Source organism: Nanorana parkeri, unplaced genomic scaffold (assembly GCF_000935625.1).
Source record: "Nanorana parkeri isolate BGI_ZX_2015 unplaced genomic scaffold, ASM93562v1 scaffold372, whole genome shotgun sequence".
In the NCBI taxonomy this organism is placed as follows: Eukaryota; Metazoa; Chordata; class Amphibia; order Anura; family Dicroglossidae; genus Nanorana; species Nanorana parkeri.
This window is the reverse complement of record NW_017306640.1, coordinates 119,957-142,394: the sequence shown is the minus strand read 5'-3', so window position 1 is coordinate 142,394 and position 22,438 is coordinate 119,957. Positions and strand designations below refer to the sequence as shown.

Here is a 22,438-nt window from a genome sequence, read left to right as displayed (position 1 = left end):
AAGAAAGTGCGTAAGCTGTATAGTATACCTTGGCAAAGCATTTAGAGAAGTATAATGAAACATAATGACCTTTATATATCGTTATAAGTACAGGATGTGTCACAGTAAGCAGCGGTGCTTTATCATATTGCAATGTTTACAATGATCTGTTTATATCAGATCTTAATTAAAAAGTACTAGGGGGTTGTCGGGTCTTACTAATAATAGTAAAATTAATTGAGATTTTAGGATAGAAGCACATACGCAGCGACAGAAAATGACCCTGGATGTTTCTTTTTAAAAGAGATTCTAAATTTTGTCAATTGTGAGATTTAGCTTCCAATGGTAGCACATTAAGGACGGAGTCCACTTGCTTACCACGTCTTTTTAAGGGCTTCTTTGCCCACTTTTATTTCAAACATAAAAGTCCACACAGGTGCTTCCCTCGCAGGGGTCTTCAAACACAGTACAGCAACATAATGTTTTTCCAAATCTCACAGACTTCAGGTTATCACAAAAAAACCTCTCCCAAACAGGCTGCATCCCACAGACTTGCCACACAGGCTGGTTCCAGAATGGAGTCCTCCTGACTCCTGGACAGACAGCTCCCTTGTCTTCCAGCTGGAACCCAGAACCTTAGCCAGCACTCTTCCCATAAGTGCTGTGCACAGGTGTGCAATTAGGTGCTGGCCACTATTAAACAATGGACCCAGGAATGGAGATTTCATCCCTCCTAATTCTCTTGGAAATCTACCAGTTTCAGGATCCCATGCCAAAGCCAGAAATCCTGGAAAGAGCTGCAAAGTCAGCTCTTTCCCAGTGGCTCTTTCCCCTCTGGCTGAGAGTCCTGGGTGTCTGCTTTGCCAGCATCTTGCATGGCAGTGCAACGCACTGCCACACCATGCATATATGTACTTCTTGCTGACATAATTTTGAATTATTTCCACGGATGTTTGCTGCTAACGACTAATGAGTGGGATTCTGTGGCTCACCATTCATTATGTAAATCTAATATTGCATCTATTGAATTGGAATATAAATAAATGTATTTAATGAAATGCAGGGGTGCCAATATTTTTGGCCATGACTGTAGATCTTATTACAAGTTTGTGCTTGCATTCAGCTTTTACCACACATTTTATATTATTGGTGCCAAAATGATATTAACTGTGTTGTGTATTGTTTCAAAAAATAGGAACACATTGAGGGTTGCCATTAAGATTTTAGCCCCTTGCTGCTCCACCTGTACCCAGTGGTAAGATGGCAAGGCAAGATGAAACTAGGGCACCTCCCCACACACTAAATCTGCAGGATCTCATGGGGGCTGTGCAGGATCTGTGTTGGGCTGTGCCATAGAGCCCACCACAGATCATGCACACCCCCCCCCACGAAACCCTGCAGACCGTGCAGGTTATGTGGTGGGCTCTGCCAGAGAATCTCAGGTGGGCTGTGCAGAATCCATGCTGGGCTCTGCAGGGTCCCCTTAGCAGCAGTGTGATCATCTTACCTGCTGCTTGGTCCCCGGCCTCCTCCACCGCTGGACTGGTCCTGCAGGACCTGGCCTCCTCCGCAGCCTGACGGCTCTTTGGTGACCCGGCTTCCTACGACGCAACGGTGCCCTGGCCCCGCCCCTTCCTGATCTGATTTCGCCCCAGCCTCGCCCCAACCCCTCCTGCTGCTCTACCTTGCCCCCTCCTGCTGCTGTGCCTCTTCCGCGTCCTCCTCGCCGCTTCCCCTGCCTCCCTGCCAACTCCGTCCTTTGACTCCTCCGCCCGCCTGCCTAACTGTTTTGGGGGTGAAATTTTTGCCGTCCCCCTAAAAGCTGCCGCCCAAGGCAAACGCCTTATTTGCCTTGCGGCAGATACGCCCCTGCCTGTACCCTCATGGTGCAGCCATCTAGTGCAAAATCTGAGCAGTCAATATAATTCCCTGCCTAGGTGCTAACACAGACCCTCCTGATATAATGTGAGATCTGGCATAGCATCGGGTGGAAACATTTCTTGACCTCGCTCATGGCGTTTATATCATGTGACCTGTGACATCAAAAGCCAAGGATAACCTATCTTTACTCCTTGCCCAGTCCCACACTTATGAAACAGTCAGAGTAAATGCTGTGGCCCTATTCACACTGGCTTTCCAATCAGGTCTTTTTGTCAGTTTTTCAATCGGCCATTTGCGGAAGCCCGGTGTTAGTGTATGGGCAGCCAGGTCTAAACAGACCATTTACATCTGGTTACCCCTGGCTCCGGCCTGGTCTGGAAAAGCAAACCGATTGGAGATCCATTTTGCCAGACCTGTTTGTGTCGGATCTGGGGTAAAAAACTGGAGGACGCCGGTCTGTTTAGATCCACCTGCCCATACACTAACATGGGTCTGGTAATGTCCGTTTTTTTCCCTCCCTTGCAAGATACATGGATCCCCTCCCGATTAGACCGTGTGTAAGGGGCCTTTGTAGCAGCCTGCCTGTACTACTAAAATTGAAAATTGTCACTAAACTACCTTGTGCTAAATGAAATGAGTTTGCTGTGCCATGCAATTTTTAATGGACCTTGCTGTGGGTAAGATCAAATGTTTGAACATTTTTTTTTTTTAAAGGCACTGAGATGGCAGAAGTCTGTAGTAGTCTTGTATAGCAGAATATTTCCCTAGTCTCTGGGTGCCTACTGTGGCTTGCCTGCAGTCTCTGACCATCTGTTGTGGCATGCTTACAGTCTCTGAATGTCTCCTTTGGCATGCCTGCGGTCTCTGATTGTCTCTTTTTGCATGTCTGCAGCCTCTGACAGCCTTCTATAGAATGTTTGCAAACTCAGAAGTCACTGAAATTCTCCTGTAGCATGTTGGCAGTCTTTGACTGTCTCTTGAGGCAAGTCTGCAATCTCCTAACTGTCGTGGTGTATCGGACTTTCTCTTTTGGTATATCTGCTGTCTCCGACTGCCTCCTGTGTCATGTTTGTAGTCTCTGACCCTTGTGGTATGTCTTTTAGTCTTTGAGAGTCATCTGAAGTACTAAAGATGCTGAATATAATTTGCTGCCCTTTGGTTCTGTCAGCTTCACTCGAGGCCCCCAATATCTAGTGAGTTGAGTATCACTTACTCTACCCATTGCATTAACATATGTTTGAAAAAAGTAATTTTTCAGTCGGATCATGCCTTTGGCAGCCTTGAGACTACGCAGGTGTGTAAATAGAAACATGATGCTGTGCCAAACTTTCTGGTCCAGTTCACAAGTGTAAACAAAGTGACAATGTCAGATCCAATATGTGTGCGATATGAGTAGCAGACACAAACTAGTTATTAAGAGCTGAATCCCACTGGTATGCCAGTTCTTGTTATCCATGTCAAAAATGTTATTCAGGCCACGTTTCAGAAACAATGGCTTTCTTATATAGTATATAGTTCAGGTGGCTCTAAAGAGCTTTTATTTACAATCACATGGCATAGCAGTTTGGTATCAGACATGTTATTGGGAAGTGTTAACATATTTTTGTTGTGGTTTTATCAAATGACATAAAAATATAACTGTTATTTGCAGATCATTTTCACCTAGTGCGGAATTCTGCGCATAGTTTGGATCCATCAGTGCTGGGGTAGACAATCACAAAATAATGAGATGAGTTGTTTCGTTCACTCATTTTTTTTTCCTGATAACTGCTTATATTGCCTACGGCTTTGAATACAGTTGCTTATCTGGTAAACAACAGTGGCACAGTCGCTTCTTTAAGCGCCAACTTCATTATGCTGCTGCAGTTACTATTGTCAATTAATATTTTCATAATGCCATTCTTTGTTATAAGTGTTTTAGCAAAGACATCTTGGGAGGTATTTTACTAATTCCTGTATACAGCAGGGAAATAAATTCCTTCTGAAATACAGGCCTCATTATGTTTCCAACATACTGGAGCCATAAGTATACCTTCCATATGGAAGTATTATACTTTTGCAGGTATTCTGACCTTGCTCTGTTCACTCAACACACATCTACTGTGCTAAAAATGAATTCCAGGTAATTCCAGGTTAATATGCTGTTGCAATACCTAAATGGCAACTGTTGTACCTGTTGAAGGATCCATAGATCTGTTTATCCATCCTTGTAATTCACGCACATCCACCACTAGATAGGAGGCACCACTCCGTCCATATCACTGTGCTCAACAGCATTCTTAGCCGCTGGCTACAAGCTGTGGTATCGGCAAGGTTTCCACTCTCGCCTTTTCACACCTGTCAGATTAAGCTGTCAAAGTCACCCAGACTTCAGACCCCTTCCTCTCCTGGTGATCTCCAAGATTATGATGACACTAAGAGCACATTGATCAAGTGCATGACACAAGTCAGTTACTGCAAGACTCTTGTATTGTGGTACTCCAGTCATATCTTTACAATGGGGTACACGCTTTGGACACAGGTGCACTTTAGGAAGCCTTGCGTGAAAGTAGGCTTTCTTTTACTTCTGGGCCGGATTCTAATTCTGGGGGAAGTAATGTGATTTGGATAGAGCAAGCATGACTACCTCAGAAATAGTATGTGACTTGGAGTAAGAGAATGGAAGTTTTTCTTTTAAGTTTTTCACAATAGTATTTTGCTTTGTGACAGTTGCCTTATTAGCAGTGTATAGAGAAAAGCCATTGCTAAAGATATAAGGCATGGATAAAATTGATTTTAAGTTTTTTTAAAGCAATCGGGTCAGTCGCCTAAAATAATGCAAGCAGCAGTTCCCTGTAATAGAAGTGCTATGATTCTGGTTCTGGTGTGTTCTCCATTCGCTCCTTCCAAGAGCAGCAGCCTTCACAGACTCTTCAGCATTAAATGCTTCCAAGAGTGTGGGATTGCCTATGTACCTTTCCACATGCCATGGTTCCATGCTCCGACCCCTACTTCACTACTGGACACCGCAATGGCGTAGGGTACAGAGAATGCAAATATGACATGCAGCAGGGGCTACAGGCATTCCGACAATCATATCTGTGTTGAATACTAAACAATCTGATGAAGGCTGCAGCTCTTGAATAGAGCAAAGGTAGACAACAGGGAACTCCAGAGAGGTAAATAGAATAGCTCTTCTATTGCAGGGAACTGTCATTTGGACTTTGACAGGATCATTTTAAAGTGTAGGAGTAGGGAGATCTTTTGAATACAACACAGATGGCAAAAGACCTAACATGGGAATTTAAACATTTTATTTTTCTATCCAAAATAGAAAAAACACATTGTTGCTATTCATAAACTTTTCACTCAACCTCATAGTTTGAGCCATGTGTAAATGAAACTGTCACACGTCGGCTCAATAGATCGGGAAGTGAGCGAACACATACCGTCGCTCGCTCACTTCTCGATCCTGTCCCTGCAGAGAGCCGTGATGGTCACTCACGGCTCCCTGTAGGGATTCCCCCGCTCCGATCCTCCAGCGCTGACTGGAGGAACGAACGGGGGAGGGGGCTGGTACAGCTGGCTCTGTCTCTAGATAGGCAGAGCCAGCTGTCAATCACGCAGCTGGGTGGATCTCGACAGTAATGTTGGGATCCGCCCCGGCTGCGGCGGTCTCGGTATACAGCGAGCTGTAGCCTCGAGGTATACTGAGCTTTGGGTCGCGGGAGGACGCTAGTTTATGTCCTCCCGTAACCCTGAGGAGAACTATGGGGAAAAACACTTACCCCATAGTTCTCCTTTAAGGCCTCTGTTTTCCTCCCCCTGCCAGGTCTGACTTGGCAGTCTGACAATCCATTTTGTAAGAGCTGCCAATGCACCACAACATACCTAAAACTTATCATGTACTTTTTTAACACAGCTCTTCACACACATGGTTCCCAATGTGTGTTGTGGTGCAGTGCAATTCACATGCATTTGATTGCATTTGGGGGATGGCACCACAAGTAATGCACTAATTTGTGTTTTTGTAATGCTTAATAAAACATGTACATTGCTTTACCACTAGGACCAGATGTGAAGCCAGCCTTTAAGCTTCGTTACTACTTGTTTAGAATATGTCAATATTTGCATGTCCATGGCCTTGCTACAGTTCTACTTGAAGGTCTAGGTGGGGTAAAATAATAGGAACTAAAACATGCACAGTAAACAAGTGTCAGCATAAAACAGAAGTTTTTTGCATTTGTCTTTTTTTGGCCATTCAGTGGATATTCCTTTGCACAACTATACAGAAAAATAGTTTCTATGCAATAGGACTTGCAGTGGATTTATACACTCTAACCATTGGAAATAACTGAATGGCTAAATGAAAGAAACCTTCTTTGATCATTCTTCGTTGACCTTTGTGTGTGCTGACAAACTGATGAACATTACCATATATTTCCATGAATAAAATGGCATTTTAGGATTAGCGGATTGTTACAATCTTGTTTTGAGACATGCAGTGGAAGTGATGTAAAATGAGGATGGCTTATTCTGCTGTGACAGTCTTGTCACAATGTAATGCAATCTAACTGAAGGATTTTCACATCTAGGCCAGCCCGCACTTTGTCTGAACTGTGTTTTATGTCCTCATTTGACTCTGAAATGCCTCTTCGGAAGCTAAACCATACTTTCCCACTCAATAGGGTACAAAATAAGACACTGCTTACTGGAATAATGTATTTTTTATCAAAGAGTAACACAGGGACAAAGTTACAGGAGAAAACACAACATCATATACATTGATTTTGTCTAGTCTTGTAAGTAGTGTAAATGGCATGCCATTGTTAACAGCATGCTGTAGACATGACTCATCTAAATTAACTGTTAGGGATAGTCATCTGCTGATAATGATGTGTGTCAATATGGCAAGCTGGAAACACATTTGTTGGCAAGATCTTTATGTTCTCTCCAGTCCAGTGCAAGTTACTTCCAGCTTCCTGCAGAAGTTTAATTTTCAAAAACCAGTAATGGCTTTTCATCTGACTGTATTGTTCGCTAATTTTGCTCCTGTGGAATCTGTTACTAGAGACATCAAACTGATGTCTTTGTGTGATGTTATTTTTGGTTACACAATGCACCATTATACATACAACAATTTGCATTGTAATAGATTACATTAATCCATACACTGCCATCAGTGCTTTGCTCTATTACATTATATGCATAGTTTAACATTCTGATTTCATATTAGTTCCTAACATTCAAAAATGATTTCCCAACATGCTTAGTTGTGGAGTTGCAGTAAGGCTGGGTTCACACCTAGGCGTATCGAATATGCGCATTTGTCGTGCGTTTTTACAGCGATTTGCGGTAAAACACGTGCGATGAACGCGCGTTTCCACGGGTTACCTGGCTGTATCCCAATGGATACGCGTGGCAAATACGCCCCAAAGAAGCTCCTGTACCCCTTTGGGCGTAGGGCGTTTTGTAGCGCGTTCATATGGCCTGTAATACGCCCAGGTGTGAACCATACCCATAGGAAATAATGGGATTTCGGTGTTTGAGCGTGGGAATGCGCTACAAAACGCCCAGGTGTGAACCAGGCCTAACTTGGCATATCATTCTTGATACTACTTTAGATAACCTTGAATCTTTGCATGCTGAAATGATATCTACCTGCTAGGAGGAGGGTAATGAGCTTTATTGCAGAAGAAACATGCAGTGGCTCCTCTGCAATAAAATCTTCTTGCTAGCATTTTTATTATTTATCGCGCGATTTTTGCAGCGACATCGCTCGTATTTCCGCGCGATATCGCTCTATGTAGCTTCTCCAATACATTTCAATGGAGCTGTTCACATCTCGTCGCTCAATATCGCTCAATATCGCTTGTAGCTCGTCGCTGGTAGCTTATCGCTCCTACATGACCCTTTTTTCGAGCGATTTTGAGCGCTATTGCTCCTGATTGCATACAGCCCAATAGAAAGAAGTCGCGCGATATCGCGCAATATCGCTCGTCGCGCAATATCGCTCAAAGTCGCTCGATTTTCATGTCGCTCAGTGTGAATGGGGTCTTAAAGCAACTGTTTTCTTTGCCAATGCTTACAGAAACTACTGTCAGATATGAACTCTACAGCTTATAAACAACTCACCAGTGAATAATCGGCGAACAAAATCTCTTCACCTGTATGTTCCCCAGGGCCCAGTTATTTCTCCACTAGGCCCCTCCATCTTGCCCTTTGCATAGCATAAAAAGATAAATCCAAGCAGTTAAACATCGCTACAAGTCAAAGACACATCTTCCCTTCCTGTGACAGTTATCTGTCACTGTTGGCATGTTCACCCGTACAAAACTCCCTCTCATCTTACTTCACTCACCCTTCTGCTTCTTCTGACTTCAGGGGATATCTCTCCCAATCCTGGCCCTCTCTTTTCTAACACCCTCCTTCCTAACCAGCACTACCTTTCCTCTGGCAGCAGCTGCAATCCACACAACCTGATTTATATTCCCCTGCTTCCTAGAACCAGTCCTTCCTTCTCTTGTGCCCTCTGGAATGCACGCACTGTCTGTAACAAACTCACCGCTGTCCATGATCTTCTCATCTCCAATTCCTTTAACATGCTAGCTGTTACTGAAACCCGGCTTCAGGAGTCCGACTCTGCCTCCCCTGCTGCCCTCTCCTATGGTGGCCTCCACTGGACACACTCACCCAGACCCAATGGACGGAAAGGAGGTGGAGTGGGTATCCTCCTATCCCCACAATGCACTTTTTTCAAATTCTGCCTTCACCTCCCTCTCTATCCCTCTCCTCTTTTGAAACCCACTGCATTCGCCTCTTCTCTCCAAATTCTTTGAGGATTGCTGTTATATACCGGCCACCCGGACCAGTATCTCGCTTTCTAGATGACTTCTCTGCCTGGCTACCCTACTTTCTCTCCTCAGAAATACCCACTATCATTCTTGGTGACTTTAACATTGCTACTAACATTAACTCCGCGGCGTCCACTCAATTTCTTAACCTAACCTCTTCTTTTGATCTAATTCAATGGACACAGACTCCTACTCACTCTGATGGTAACACACTTGATCTTATTTTCTCCCACCTATGCGCTCCTTCGCAATCTCTCCAACAACCCTTTCCCACTCTCAGACCACAACCTGGTCAGTTTCACAATCACCCTGTCCCCAACCCTGAAACCACCTACACGGCGCACTGTCACCCGGAGAAACCTTCGCCACCTCGACCCTTCTCTTCTCCACTCTGCTACTGACTCCCTCTTTGAGCTCCCTCCTTATGTATCATTTCCCCCTCCTCTTTCAGATTGTAAGCCCTCAGGGGCAGGGCCCTCCTTACCATCTTGTATTGTATTGTAACTGTAATGTCTTCCTTATATTGAAAAGTGCTGCGCAAACTGTTAGCGCTATATAAATCCTGTATAATAATAATAATATGCTGCTCATATTTTGGCCAACTCCTGCTGACTCAGTCGAAATTCAAGTTGTTACCACCCGGTACAACAAAAGTTGGTTTTCCAAAAACTTTTGTTGAAAGAGCAGAGTGTAAAATGGTTGGCCAAAGAGTCAGCTGTAGTTAATGTTTGGGTATTCTGACAGCAGCGAGTGCCAGCTATCAAAATACAATAGCTGATGGGAGAATCGTCCACCCTTGCTGTTTAGCATGGATGTAGGAATTTTAATTTCTTTTATTCAGCTTACAGGATGAACTAAAGAAACTATGACTGTTATCACCACAAACCAAAATAAAAGTTGAAGTGAAACTTACTGTGTTTACAACAGGATTGTTCCTTATTTTAATGTAGCAGGTGATATACAAAGAGTAACAAAACTTTCAGGGGTCATACCTCCCCTTCTGCAATGTCAGGAGTGAGTAGAGTGCTAAACACTTAAAGGAGAACTATGGGGTCAGTGTTTTTCCCCATAGTTCTCCTTGGGGTAACGGGAGGACACAAACTAGCGTCCTCCCGTCACCCTAAGCTCAGTATACAGCTAGCTACAGCTCGCGGTATACTGAGACGCCGCACCTGGAGCGGATCCCGACTTAGATGATGGGATACGCCCAGCTGCGTGAGTGACAGCTGGCTCTGCCTATCTAGAGGCTGAGCCAGCTGTACCCGCCCCCTCCCCCGTCCGTTCTGCCAGTCAGCGCTGGCAGATCGGAGCGGGGAGAGGGGAATCCAGCCCCTCCCCCTGTCACGGCAGAGAGCCGTGACAGGATCGAGAGGTGAGGGAACCCGGTATGTGTTCCCTCACCTCCCGATCTACTGAGCCGACCTGTGACAGTCTCATTGTCACAGGTCGGCTTAAAACTATGACGTGAGTGGAAATCACTCGTGTCATAGTTCTCCTTTAAAGTGCAACTGAACTTTCAGTTTAAATAAACTTAATGTTTTCCCCCTGCATCAAAACAAAAAGTCTTACAGTTCATTTTCTTTATATATCAGCCACAACTTGAGTAGAAATGCCTGTCCCTTACCAACATATTGAAGCAAAGGACAATGTTTGTGTGAAAGCATTGGTCTCTCTGCAGAAATTTGACATCCCCCTGCTAAGTTGAAACAGAGGTCTTTAATTAAAGAGGAGTGGCCCGGGCCCCATTTGCATTGACAGGGAGGTGCAGTATGAAATGTGCTTTCTTTGAAGATGAGCACTGTGTTTTGAAATAATAAGATAACCTCCATCATATACAAAAAATTAGGTCTCCATGCTGAAAATACTGACCAGGAGCCACAAATCAGTGTGTTGTTGCTCTTTCATTGTTCATAAACTTAATACTGTATCTGCATAACTCACATTAAAATACTATACATCTGTATTATTATAACAATACATTTTACTCAACTTTGTTTTATAAAAATGGTTGGGTACAGTCAATTTCTCTTAACTCTGTCAGAGGAAGTGGTGTCACCTACTGGCTGTGCTGTGTGGCAGAAGTGTATAAATAAATAACAAAACTGGCTTGACAGAATTAAACTTTTTCAGCTTTAATGAGATTAGAAAAAAAAAAACTGCACTCCCACAGTGATATAGGTCATCACCAACAATGCTGTTTTAACACCTCTCTATGGGCAGGTTAATAACACCTTCTAGACTCAAATTAGGCAAATGGTTGTGACTAACAGATTATGTGGATTGGAGCAAGATTCACGATATTTATTCTCAGAGAATTGTTTGTACAAGTCATTTTGAATTGAGAAAGCTGGTGGGATGTCTAGTGAAACATCTTCAAGAAAAATACAGCAAGTTCAGTTGCCTTGACTTATTTTTACAGATATCACCATTTTAACTCCCCTGATAAATCAAATTCTGCCACGTGTGTCAGCAAACTTGGCCGCAACAGTTATCACCAGAATTCAGCTGTGCTTGTGTATCAAACATGAGATCACTCAGTTGAAAGCATGGTAAATGAACACATTTCTGCTGCTGTAGTTCCCTATAACTCCCTGTGGCCTTATAAAGGCTTTTAAATCGCACAAGGCAGTTTATTGCAGTGTGCTTGGATTTTTGTCTACATGCACTAATTGTTTTCAGGAGTCACTTGGGGTAGCGGTTATCAAAACAGTAAAAGCTGCTTTCAGCTACCTTTTCTTTGTTGGTGATCTCATTTGGTTGATGCAGCTGTGTGAGAAGATTGTTAAAAAAAGACATTCCTTTGACATTGTTTGTTGCATCATTCATGTCATCATTACTCATTGTCTGCTTGTCTTACAACTAATCTCATTTTCTATGATTCTTTTTTTTTGTGATGTCAAATAACAGGCCCAGGTGCTACATGTAAGCTGGGCTTGGACTTCAGAAGGCTGCAGAACATTCTACAAGCTTACCTGCTCAGCTATGCCATGCTGACAAGTTTACCTCTACAAACAGGAGATAGGGGAAGGCTGGGATACAGTGCAGGAGAGGCACCTAGTACAGTCCTAAGCAGGGGAGCATTGATAATTAAGAAGGGTTTTAGTTGCCCGGATCTAGAATAGTTCCTTCATCCTGACATTGGCCCGAAGGATTTGAAGACCGTCTACTGGTGCATGCAAAATAGGTACCCTTAAAATCAGAAAAATTGCCAAAATATCTTCCCAATGCTGCCTTTATTTAAAGACAACTTGTACTTTTGCCCAACAAAAACCCTATTCTACCTGTTCACCAAAAAAAGCCATTACCACCAGAAAAGTTGAATGCAGATATTGCCATATTCCTATTTCCACCACCTGTCCAGGGCTGGGCAGTGTTTACCACTTGGGACATTCCAGCAGCATTCTTGTACATTTCAAATGCATTGGGTCTAGCTGTGGAAAATGAAGGCCCCCATTTTTCTCTTTGTATTAATGTTGTGCAAGATGGGAATGCGGAATGTCTGCATATGATTTCTGCAATATCATTGACAATTTCTAGGTCAAGGGGTTCTGGTGTTATAGTGCTTTATTACCTGCTAAGGGTGTTCTCTGCTCATTGCATGGTAAATGAGGGGTATTTGCCTAACAGGCCCACAGACAGCAGTTAAGATCTTCACAAAGGTTCCAACCCTTCTTTCTCCATTCTACTTAGAGAAATTCTGCATCCCTTGATGGAGACGAAGACAAAAGTTGAAACCCCTTAAAGTCTTCTTTGCACTGTTCAAAACTTTCTAAAGCATTTTAAATAATTTTTTGATTAAAGCAAACCAAACATGGAGATGAGACGAAAAGCTTTCCATAGGTCCATTTCACACCAGTGGGCTGTGTTATATATTATAACTAAATTGCTAGGTGGTACTTTAAATAGTTTTTATATTTTTATTTTAAGGACATTTTTATTTTTGTGCTTTATTTTTATGAGCTTGCAGTCTGCATATAACCATGTCAAAGGGAACATAGTGATCACTTCATCTGAAACCACTCTGAACTGTTCGTTATGACCAAAGCTGCATCTGCAAGCTGCATCTGTCAACTTGAGCTGTGTCACAGTGTCAACTTTCTAGCTGTCAAAGGGGAACGTAAGGGCATTATACAGGCAAACTTTTTTTGTACAAATTGGAGAGAGGTTAAAGGAAACTATAATAGTTTGATGTACATTGAATTTTAAGTTTTAAAGCTGATATTTTACATTTGTATTATTTAATGTAACTCTTTTTTTTTTTAAATAAACATTTAATACAGGGTGCAGCCATGACAATGGTATTGCAGAGCATTACAATTTTGTTTTTAATAATCAAGCACAGCAGTAACTGTGCACTTGGGGACTGTTCCTTAATAATTGAAAGTCAGTATGTAGCCCAGCAGAGGAAGGAGGGAGAAATTATTCAGCTGTGTTTGTAATCCGTGTTTCAACTGTTGAGGTGTGTACACAGGTGTTTTAGCTGACCTAAATCAAACGTTCTCTAACTATAGGTCATTCAAGCCAATGATTATATGCTTTCACCTGATTACATTATCTAAGGAACCAGAAATGTGAGAGGCAGAGTCATTAATTGTCTCCCTTTGCCTGAACAGCCAAAAATGCCCCTATCTCTCTGTTTCTTCCCTTTGTTATGACAGAAGTAACATGCAATGTCTGCACTCTCAAACCTAGGCTTAGCTGATAGCAAGCAGTGTAGGTGCAGGAGTACCTAAAGTGAGTTTCTTCAGAGCTACTGTAAAGTTATCCTAGAAAAAAAAAAAGAAGCCTAAAGCTCCATCTGCTGCCTGCAATCAAAAAATGACTTATAGGCTTCTAGATTGAACTAACTGGTGTTCCAATCCTGCATGAATATGTCCAATTTGTAAACTGTTTTGCTTGATTAATAAAAGGCTATCTTGTATTATTGAGGCAGTTTTTGAAACACTTGCATTTTATAAAGCACTTTGACTTCAGACTGTATGCAAGGTCCTAACTATACCAGTGCATACAAACCCTACACTAATCTGTCTCTTTGCACCTTATCATTCCCTATGCTTTACCTAACCACATCGAAGCACATTGTCAATATGGTTGCTAGTAACCCTGTCTTTTTATAGTGAGGGGTTGACATATAACAATGCCTCCATTATTGGCCATTCCGAGCCACCTGACCTAAGTTTAAAGGCCAGGAAGAAAATAATTGGTAGCTGGTTGCTATGGCAGCTAATAGCCACATTACTTCATTGTGTCCGCGAACTGCAACCAGGTTGGATTCACTCCCTACCCACCTTAAACCGAAGAATTTTCCTAATAAAGCCTAGTCATATGGTCACCAATTTCAAAATGTGTTTAATTTTTATGTCTGGACTGAAGCAATAAAACTTGCAAGCTGACTGGTACTAGTGCCCTATTACATTACCACATTTCTTTTTTAGGTCACACTGACAGAATTTAATGATTTAAACACTGCCCGAATGATGAGTCATTCCAAACAGAAAAATCTGACTTTCTCAACCCTACATTCCTACTGGCCTGTTTGTATGGTTGTCTGCCTTGTTGGTCAGTGAGAATGTGCATGTGGGATGGGAGGCAAGCTCCGTCTATACCTGGAAGTGGGGAAACTGTATTCTTTAAAAACAGCCTACAATTCAGCTGTTGCAGGGACTAGGCGACTTCGTTCTATACATGCTAGCAGCTGAATTTTTTACAGTTTATCTTTAAATAGAACTGAAGTCAAAACTTTTTTTTTTTTTTTTTTTAGTAAGAGGGGGTTATAACCCCTGTCAATTTTTTTTTGCCCTCTTAGTCCCATTGGGGAATTTTCTAGAGGTGCACCGAAATGCAAATTTCAAAACTGAAACGAAACTGACATTTAAAAAAACGTCAGCCCGAAACCGAAAATGTTTTTATTTTAACTTTTTCAAAGTTTTAAAAATAACAGACTCCTGATATTTCCCTTTTAAAATAGAAAAAGAGATTGAGGACACAGAGTCCTCAATCTCTGTTTCTGCAGCCCCTGTTATAAATGAACAGGAATCCCCTATGAATGTTCCTGTTCATTGATAACATGAGGACAGAGTATGTTTACTATAATCACAAGTAAGAATGAACAAGAGGTGATGTAATCACTTCCCATTCATTCATAATTGAGGATATAGTACACATACCATGTCCTCAATTATTTGCAATCACTGATCGCTGAGTGTTTGCATTGGCTCTCCTTCCTGACAGGCTGTCACAGGAGGCTGGGCGAGCGGTGCTGAAGGAGAGCTCAGCCTCCTGTGACAGCGCGGGATGTCTCCGCACACACACAGCTCTGCCGATCTGTGACAGGAGGCTGAGCGATGTAGGAGGAGAGACGCCGGCTGCTCATAGCACTCTCCTCCTGCAGCGCTCGGCCAGCTGTTGCAGTTTCTCTCCTCCCCGCTGGGCGCTGCTCTGTGTCCCAGCGGGGAGGAGAGAATGCACGGATGCACCGCTGTATTGGCCAGAAAATGGCACTTGCTGTATTATGCCAAAAGTGCCATTTTCGGCCAATATGTTTCGGCAGCCGATTATATAGGTGCATCCCTAGAATTTTCCTGTACTTCCTATCTGATATCCACATCATGAAGTGAAAGAAAATCCCTGCAAGTGGAAAAAAATCCCTAGTGGTCAGCAGAGTCACCAGAACTAGTGTTTCCATTAGAAGATTCCCCATTTATTCCTGTTCTGATGACAACCCAAAATGTTTTTTGTTTTTTTTCACTTTCAGTGATAACGGTCAACAGGACAAATAAGGAGGGGGGATCTCCCTAATTAGGACACCGACAGCAATAAAAACATGACAATGATTCTAATCCCTCTCTTCTCTATCCAAAACTAAAAAAAATGTTTTGACTTCAGTTGCACTTTAAGTAAGTCAAACCTACCTAAAATCATTAGATGGCAGGCAGATGAAAGGGACGGGTTTGTTGCATTTGTAATAATCAAATATTCTTCTCTTGCAGTGTGTGGGGATATCCATGGCCAGTTTTTTGACTTGATGAAGTTATTTGAAGTAGGAGGATCGCCTGCCAACACGCGTTACCTCTTTTTGGGAGACTACGTTGACAGAGGATACTTCAGCATTGAAGTAATTACAATTCCAAGTTTCATAACTACATTTTCCTGCAGTTTTCTAAAGATCCTATCTCGCAGTGCATTATTGATTTTTTTTATTTTTTTACTTTTTTTTTTCTCATTTTGAAACTGGCAAGGCAGAGTAGTAGGATAAGCGTTGATTACTTTAGGATAAACTCCCTATCCACAGTAATTGCTGTTCTTATAAAACATCTGTCATGTGCACTGCCACTAACATAAATCAAAACTACAAACATTGTCTACATTTGTAATGCTCAGAGTATCCAGAGACCACAGACTCAGAACCTAGGTATTAAATATGACTATGAATCTCCTTCTAACCAATTTTCCCTTTAAACCTGTTAATGTTAAGAAAAAAAGGGATGCAATTCTTCTGGAAATTTCAGTAAAGAATCCTCCGTGAGCCGCAAATGTAAAGTCAACCTGTGGGCCAGGCTATGGACATTCAAGCATTTACATAGCTGAACTGAAAGAAAAAATACCTTCTTTTTTTTTTTTTTTCAGTTTTGACTGGTCCAGCTAAGTTGTATCTCTAATGTTGCATATACAGTATATATACAAATATAGAACGATATGTCCAGATGGTTGCTGATGAAGCAAAAAAAAATCTCAGTTGTATTCATGCCAGATACTACTGGCAGCTTTAATCTTCCGAGTGCAGCTGCTGTAAGTTCTGGATAGTGTTCACTGCTCGCTCTCCCTCTTTTTCTTCCTTTATCCATTGATAAAACATCTTGTATTCTTTTCAAAGAATGCAAGGCATTCTGTGATTGGACAAGGGACAGTTCTTCCGTGGTTCAATCACAAAGGGCCCCGTATTCTGTGAATAAAATGCACAACATTTAATCAATGGATGAGGGGGGTGGAAGGGGGTATGCGAGCATTGCTTTTTCTAGACTGTAGTTACTCACAGTAGCCGCCCCACCTGGCATGAATACAACTTTTGATTTTTAGCATCACCAACAACCATCCAGATGTAATTTATCTAGCATTAGAGATAACTTAGTTGGACCAATAAAATAATTTTTACACAATGCCCTGCAGTTCAGCTTTACCAGTCAGTAAATTAACTCTAAAAAAGGCTATCACTGACCTATCTAACTGCAGACATTGTGGAGCAATTCATCTTCATATTTCCCAACAGTGAGCTGGCATAGACAAGGACTTCAGAGCTCCTGCTGTTTTATTTTGAGGATGAATTATTCTGCTTGGTCTACAGTTACAAAAGTCATTAAGGGATGATTTAAAGTTTATTTATTGCCTCAGAATATTTAATGATTAAATGCTCCTAGCCTGACCATAGCTTCACGATAAAGGACACTAAAACTAAGGATAAAGAGGTAAAATGATAGTGCAGTTTTTGTATGCAACAAATTCAGGTGATGGGAAAAAAGAAGGTAAATAAGACGGCTTCCACATTGGAGTAAATTGTGTCTCGTGTAAGTAATGTGTTTTTTTCTGAGACAAAATTCTGTCTGAGCTCATTGTGCAACAGATTCATATATACCTTTCTGGCAGTAACATGAATCTGTCACAAGTTGTGCCATTTGTTGCATGGACAGAAGATCTGGAATGAATTCCAGGGATAAAGTACTTTTAAGTATAACTAAAGTCAAAACCTTTTTTAGTTTTCAGTGGAGAGAGATTCGAACACTTGTCTGTCCTTTTTTTTTGTTTTTTTTTTGCTTTTTTGTGTCCCCTTAAAGAAATTCACCCTCTCTATTTGTCCTGGTGACTGTTATCACTGAGAATGAAAGTCAAAGAAAATTCCAAATATTTAATTGTCACCAGAACAGGTATAGAGTGTAAATCTTCTGATGGGGACAAATATTCATGTTGCATTTAGTGCTTTGCAGTGCAGTGACAAAAAATAATGCCTGCATATTTTTTTCAACGCACTCTATTGTAGTGCTGCCATGCACGCTAACTGGGAAATCTATTGGGGTGCAATTCAGAATGAATGGCAGAAAAGCACACCCAGAGTTCAGTGCATTGTGCTGTGTGATAGCGTGCGCAAAACACACCTCTATGTCTTTAGTGCAATGCTATGGTGTGAACTGGCCCTAAATATTTGAATGGTCAGGCTGCAATCAGCCCAGCACTATAAAAAAAAACAGCAAGAGTCCATCCAGGTAAAAAAATGTTAAAAAGCTGCGCTAAAGTGCAAAAAAACGTACTAAAAATATATAGCTATATAAGAAACTCTTAAGTGAACATGCATTAAAAAGTGAATGGATCCATGCTAAAAAATAAATGGATAAAAATTGAATCAATTTTCAAAATATAGTGAATAAATACATATGGGATGTATACACATACATGTGTATATAATAGATAGAAGGTGTCAATAAATAAGTGAATAAACCATAATACTAACTAAAAGTTCAGTGTAAAACAAGTGAAGTATCCAAAGAAAGCCCACCATAAATGTAGAGATGATGTATAAGCAATATGTGCCCAAAGCGATGATGAGAGAACCTCTTCCCAGGGAGAAAGTGTATAGGAATGCTGCTCACCTTGCTAAAAGAGCTACAGATAGGTCTATATGGCCTATTTAAATACAAGCAGGGCAAACCCACAGTATCTAAAAAATCTCTTTCTTGCTTCTCCTCTTTAAACAAGTAAACTTCAGAGCATTGGATCAGTCATACCTTTAATCCCAGGACAAACGTACTCCGTAGATCATATGAAAGAAAAAACAGGACCAATAGTATGGTTTGATGTGCACTTTAATCAGAAAGGTACTTACAAGATCCAAAACAAATATTCACATTAAACAACCAATTAAATGGTAACAATGTATGCTGTATGCTTTCCTATGCAAACCATATAAGAGTCCATCCATATTTTTATACTGATAGAACATTTACACTTAAACTGGAAATCCCCATTTACCTCCTATATTCTGGGAAACAAAAGCGTTTATGGTGAATTTTAATATGTAATGAGTTTAATGATTACATTGTTTCTTTTTCAGTGTGTGCTGTACTTGTGGGCCTTGAAAATTCTGTATCCCAAAACTCTGTTTTTACTCCGTGGGAATCATGAATGTAGACATCTAACAGAGTATTTTACCTTCAAACAAGAATGTAGGTATACCTTACTCTTTCATTTCAGGTGTTCGTGTTCTACAGAAAAAAAAAGATTTCTAGTTAGAGACATGCCATTGGGTCCCTGTAGGATTGAGGGACATCAGTCATTCCAGCTCCTAGCTACAGTATGTGCACTATTTTGGTATTGACAACACTCATGTCACCTTTAGGCTAACAGACAAATGTTGAGTAATAGTTTTCTGATTCACTTCATTGATATAAAACATATTTCTTCAGAAAGGAATTATACAATGTGCCTCCAAAACAAGCCGTTACTCATCTCAATGTTACTGATGGCATTGTGGTCATGGTCTATATGTTGACCTTAGGGAACCTGGCATGTGTGTCCAGTACTGTAAATGGAGGTTGTGACTGCAAGTGTATTAAATATAAAGTGTAACGCCCAATGTTTTTTAAGAGTCGAACCTCTGTTTTATTGTTCTCAGTAAAAACCTGTATTTTATTGGTGTCGGTATTGTATTTGGCAAGAGTGGGGAAGGCTTAAAATCAGAATTTTATTTCTGTTTCCTTCAGTAAAGCAAATTCACAACCTTGACGGAGGTTTTATCCGTTCTCTATTCTTTCCAAATATGATAGAGACGTTTTAGCTGGTGTTCCTGTTTGGAGACTGCTGTGCAGAGTGCAGTAATGCATAGCATTCTGTAAGATTTCATCTGTCCCTGATCTTTCCACCCACAGTAAATTAAACTCAAGTTTCTATAGGTTACTACACTTTGCACACCATTATTCTTTGCATCTAAATTCCAAATTTTCCATTCGTCTCTCCTGGCTCTTCTTGAGATATTATTATTCCGATTTCATTTCTATTCATTCTGCTTGTATTTGCTTGTCTACTGGGTTTTTTCATTAATGTGTCAGACTTTATGGTGCCAATGTAAACTGCTCTTGACATCCTTTATTTGTAGAAATGTACAACTCATTATAATTATAAAGAGTAGCTAGCATATTTCTCTTTGACAAGCATATTCTAATCATCTACCAAAAGCAGTGACGTGCAGTAGCTCACAGTGGGCAATCAGAATTCAGCTTTCAGTAGTTAAGGCAGTAGAGGCTAATGAGAGCTGGTTTCTGTGGACTACTAGACATTACTTTTGTTGTAGTATACTTTTTGATATGGTATGGAATGTAGTAAATTGACATTGCATGTGTATGTCAAGTAAGAAAGCACATAGAGCAGAGATAATGTGCAGTAACATGTAGCAACAAGAATGTATTTTAAAATAAAACAATTAGTAGCTAGAGGTTACTATACATTGTCCATACTCTTAGCTCTTTGCACTGTTTTACTGAATATAGCCAAATCCCAGATGGCACATTATTCCATAAATACTTCTAACTCTGATACCCGTGTATACAGTATATGTAATAAACCATTCTAAATAAGTAAAATGCATTCTAAAACAATATAATGATTTTAGAAAAGTGCATTTAATTGTGTTACTGGTATGCAATGTATATATGTATTTATGACTGGGCTCATATCATTGTCCCTGAAACTTCTCTTCCCGTTAAAGGAAGCCTGCTCTAAAAGAAATAAAGGTCTACCATCACTGACATCCAGCTGAAAATACTAGTTGCCTGGCTGTCTCTTGAGTCACTAACCCAGAACAAGCATGCATATCAGTAAAGTGTAATTGGTGGCAATAGTCCTAATCTGCATATAATGGTTATTCTTGACCTCCAGGGAACTATCTTTTTCAGGAGGTGGATAGCAATGGCAGCCTTCATGCTTCCTTAGTAAGGGGCGGCTTTAAATTTCTTTCATTCTTTGCACAACAGCCAATATTCTGGATTAGGTAGATAGAGGAAGTGGTTGCATTGTTTCTCAAATGATAGCGGAAAAGTGAAAAAAAGGTTGGCACTGACTGTTTGCAGTGCTTCCTATCTGAAGCTGGCTGTGTAAGTGCCATGTCACACTGGTGATTCCTCTTTTGCTAACTGTACCAGCAAAAAAATCACCAAAGTCCAACTACTGATTTCTATATACAGGGATGAATTTCTTGTGGGTAACTTGTTGTAGAACCTAGTGATGGAGCAGTGACGGAGCTTACTAGTTCAGGCAGAGAGGGAGTGATGCCATTGGACAAGGTCAGTTGAATCATAATAATTGTTTCACTGGTTATTTTTTGCCAGTGACTAAATTGCTGTTGTGACATGGACCTTATGTTAAATGCACTGAGACTCCATAGTGAAGGAGGTATTTATGTGAATTCATGTTTCAGGTATAATTAAAAAAACATGTAATTATTATATTATACAGGATTTATATAACGCCAACAGTTTGCGCAGCGCTTTACAATATAAAAAAGAAATTGCAATACAATTCAAGACAAGATGGTAAGGAGGGCCCTGCCCCTGAAGGCTTACAATCTAAAGGGTAGGGGAGGTGATACATGAGGAGGTAGCTGTGTGGGGATGAATTGTTTGAGAATGTGATAGTTTAGTGGTCAGATTGAAGAAATTAGTCTTAAGGGATCGCCTAAAGGCAGTCACAGTGGGAGATAGACGGACTGGTTGGGGTAGAGAGTTCCATAGGATGGGAGAGGCCCTAGTGAAGTCCTGGAGGCGTGCATGGGAGGAGTTGACTCGGTGAGCTGGAAAGCAGAAGGTCATTTGAAGAGTGGAGGGGACGGGTAGGGTGATACTTGGCATGAATAAGACTACATAGAGCTGTGGGTGTACAATAGTGACAGTACAACTAAGGATTTACTGCTTAGGATTCCCAGTGAAAAATTGCCTTGAAGATTTAATTATTTCATTGTTATTTAATTGGCATTAAGTGTGGGAGACTTCCATTGGCCATGAAAATAATGCCATGAAATACCAGTGCCATTGCATGACAATTTCACTATTAAATACTATGTGGTGTTGCTGGCATAGATCTCCTGAAGCTTATTTTTTGAAATTGTAATTCGATTTATTTGTCATTAAAAGGTAAAATAAAATATTCAGAAAGAGTGTATGATGCCTGCATGGATGCCTTTGACTGCCTTCCTTTGGCTGCTCTGATGAATCAACAGTTCTTATGTGTACACGGTGGATTATCTCCAGAAATCAACACTTTAGACGACATTAGAAAAGTAAGTGTCGATGAAACAAATCCACAGTATCAAAATACTTGTGCTGTTTTATGGTGTGTGGGACAAGAGACTCTGTTCCTTAAGGTCTAGGTGAACACATACTGCGTGAGTGAATGTTACTCTACCTGCCGACACGTTTCAATGCAGTGTGTTCTGCCACCTGCCTGAACAAGCTGAATGTATTCCTAATGCAAACTCTGCATGCTGGCTATGTAAAACACAGCCAGAAGGGCTATAACAGGAGCTGCATATGTGCATATGCCCACTTATTTTGTCTAAAAGACGTTTTTCTGTTGACGTACTGAGTTTCCAGAATATACTTTTTTTGCCAGTGAAAAACCCTTGCCTAGCTACATTCACATGTAGACAAGAACATTGTTACAGGGAACACTGAAGCTTAAAAAAAATACATTATATATATATATATATA

General features: G+C 41.0%; 1 protein-coding gene across 2 annotated transcripts in view; it reads left to right on the top strand.

Annotated features, from left to right (window-relative positions):
- Positions 1-22,438, top strand: part of PPP3CA (protein phosphatase 3 catalytic subunit alpha) — a 216,037-nt gene that overhangs the window by 125,762 nt on the left and 67,837 nt on the right. For both annotated transcript variants that reach the window (XM_018558984.1, XM_018558983.1), the window contains exons 3-5: positions 15,683-15,807; positions 18,793-18,904; positions 21,863-22,008. In XM_018558984.1, coding sequence (XP_018414486.1) covers positions 15,683-15,807; positions 18,793-18,904; positions 21,863-22,008 — 383 coding nt within the window. The remainder of the gene's footprint in view (positions 1-15,682; positions 15,808-18,792; positions 18,905-21,862; positions 22,009-22,438) is intronic.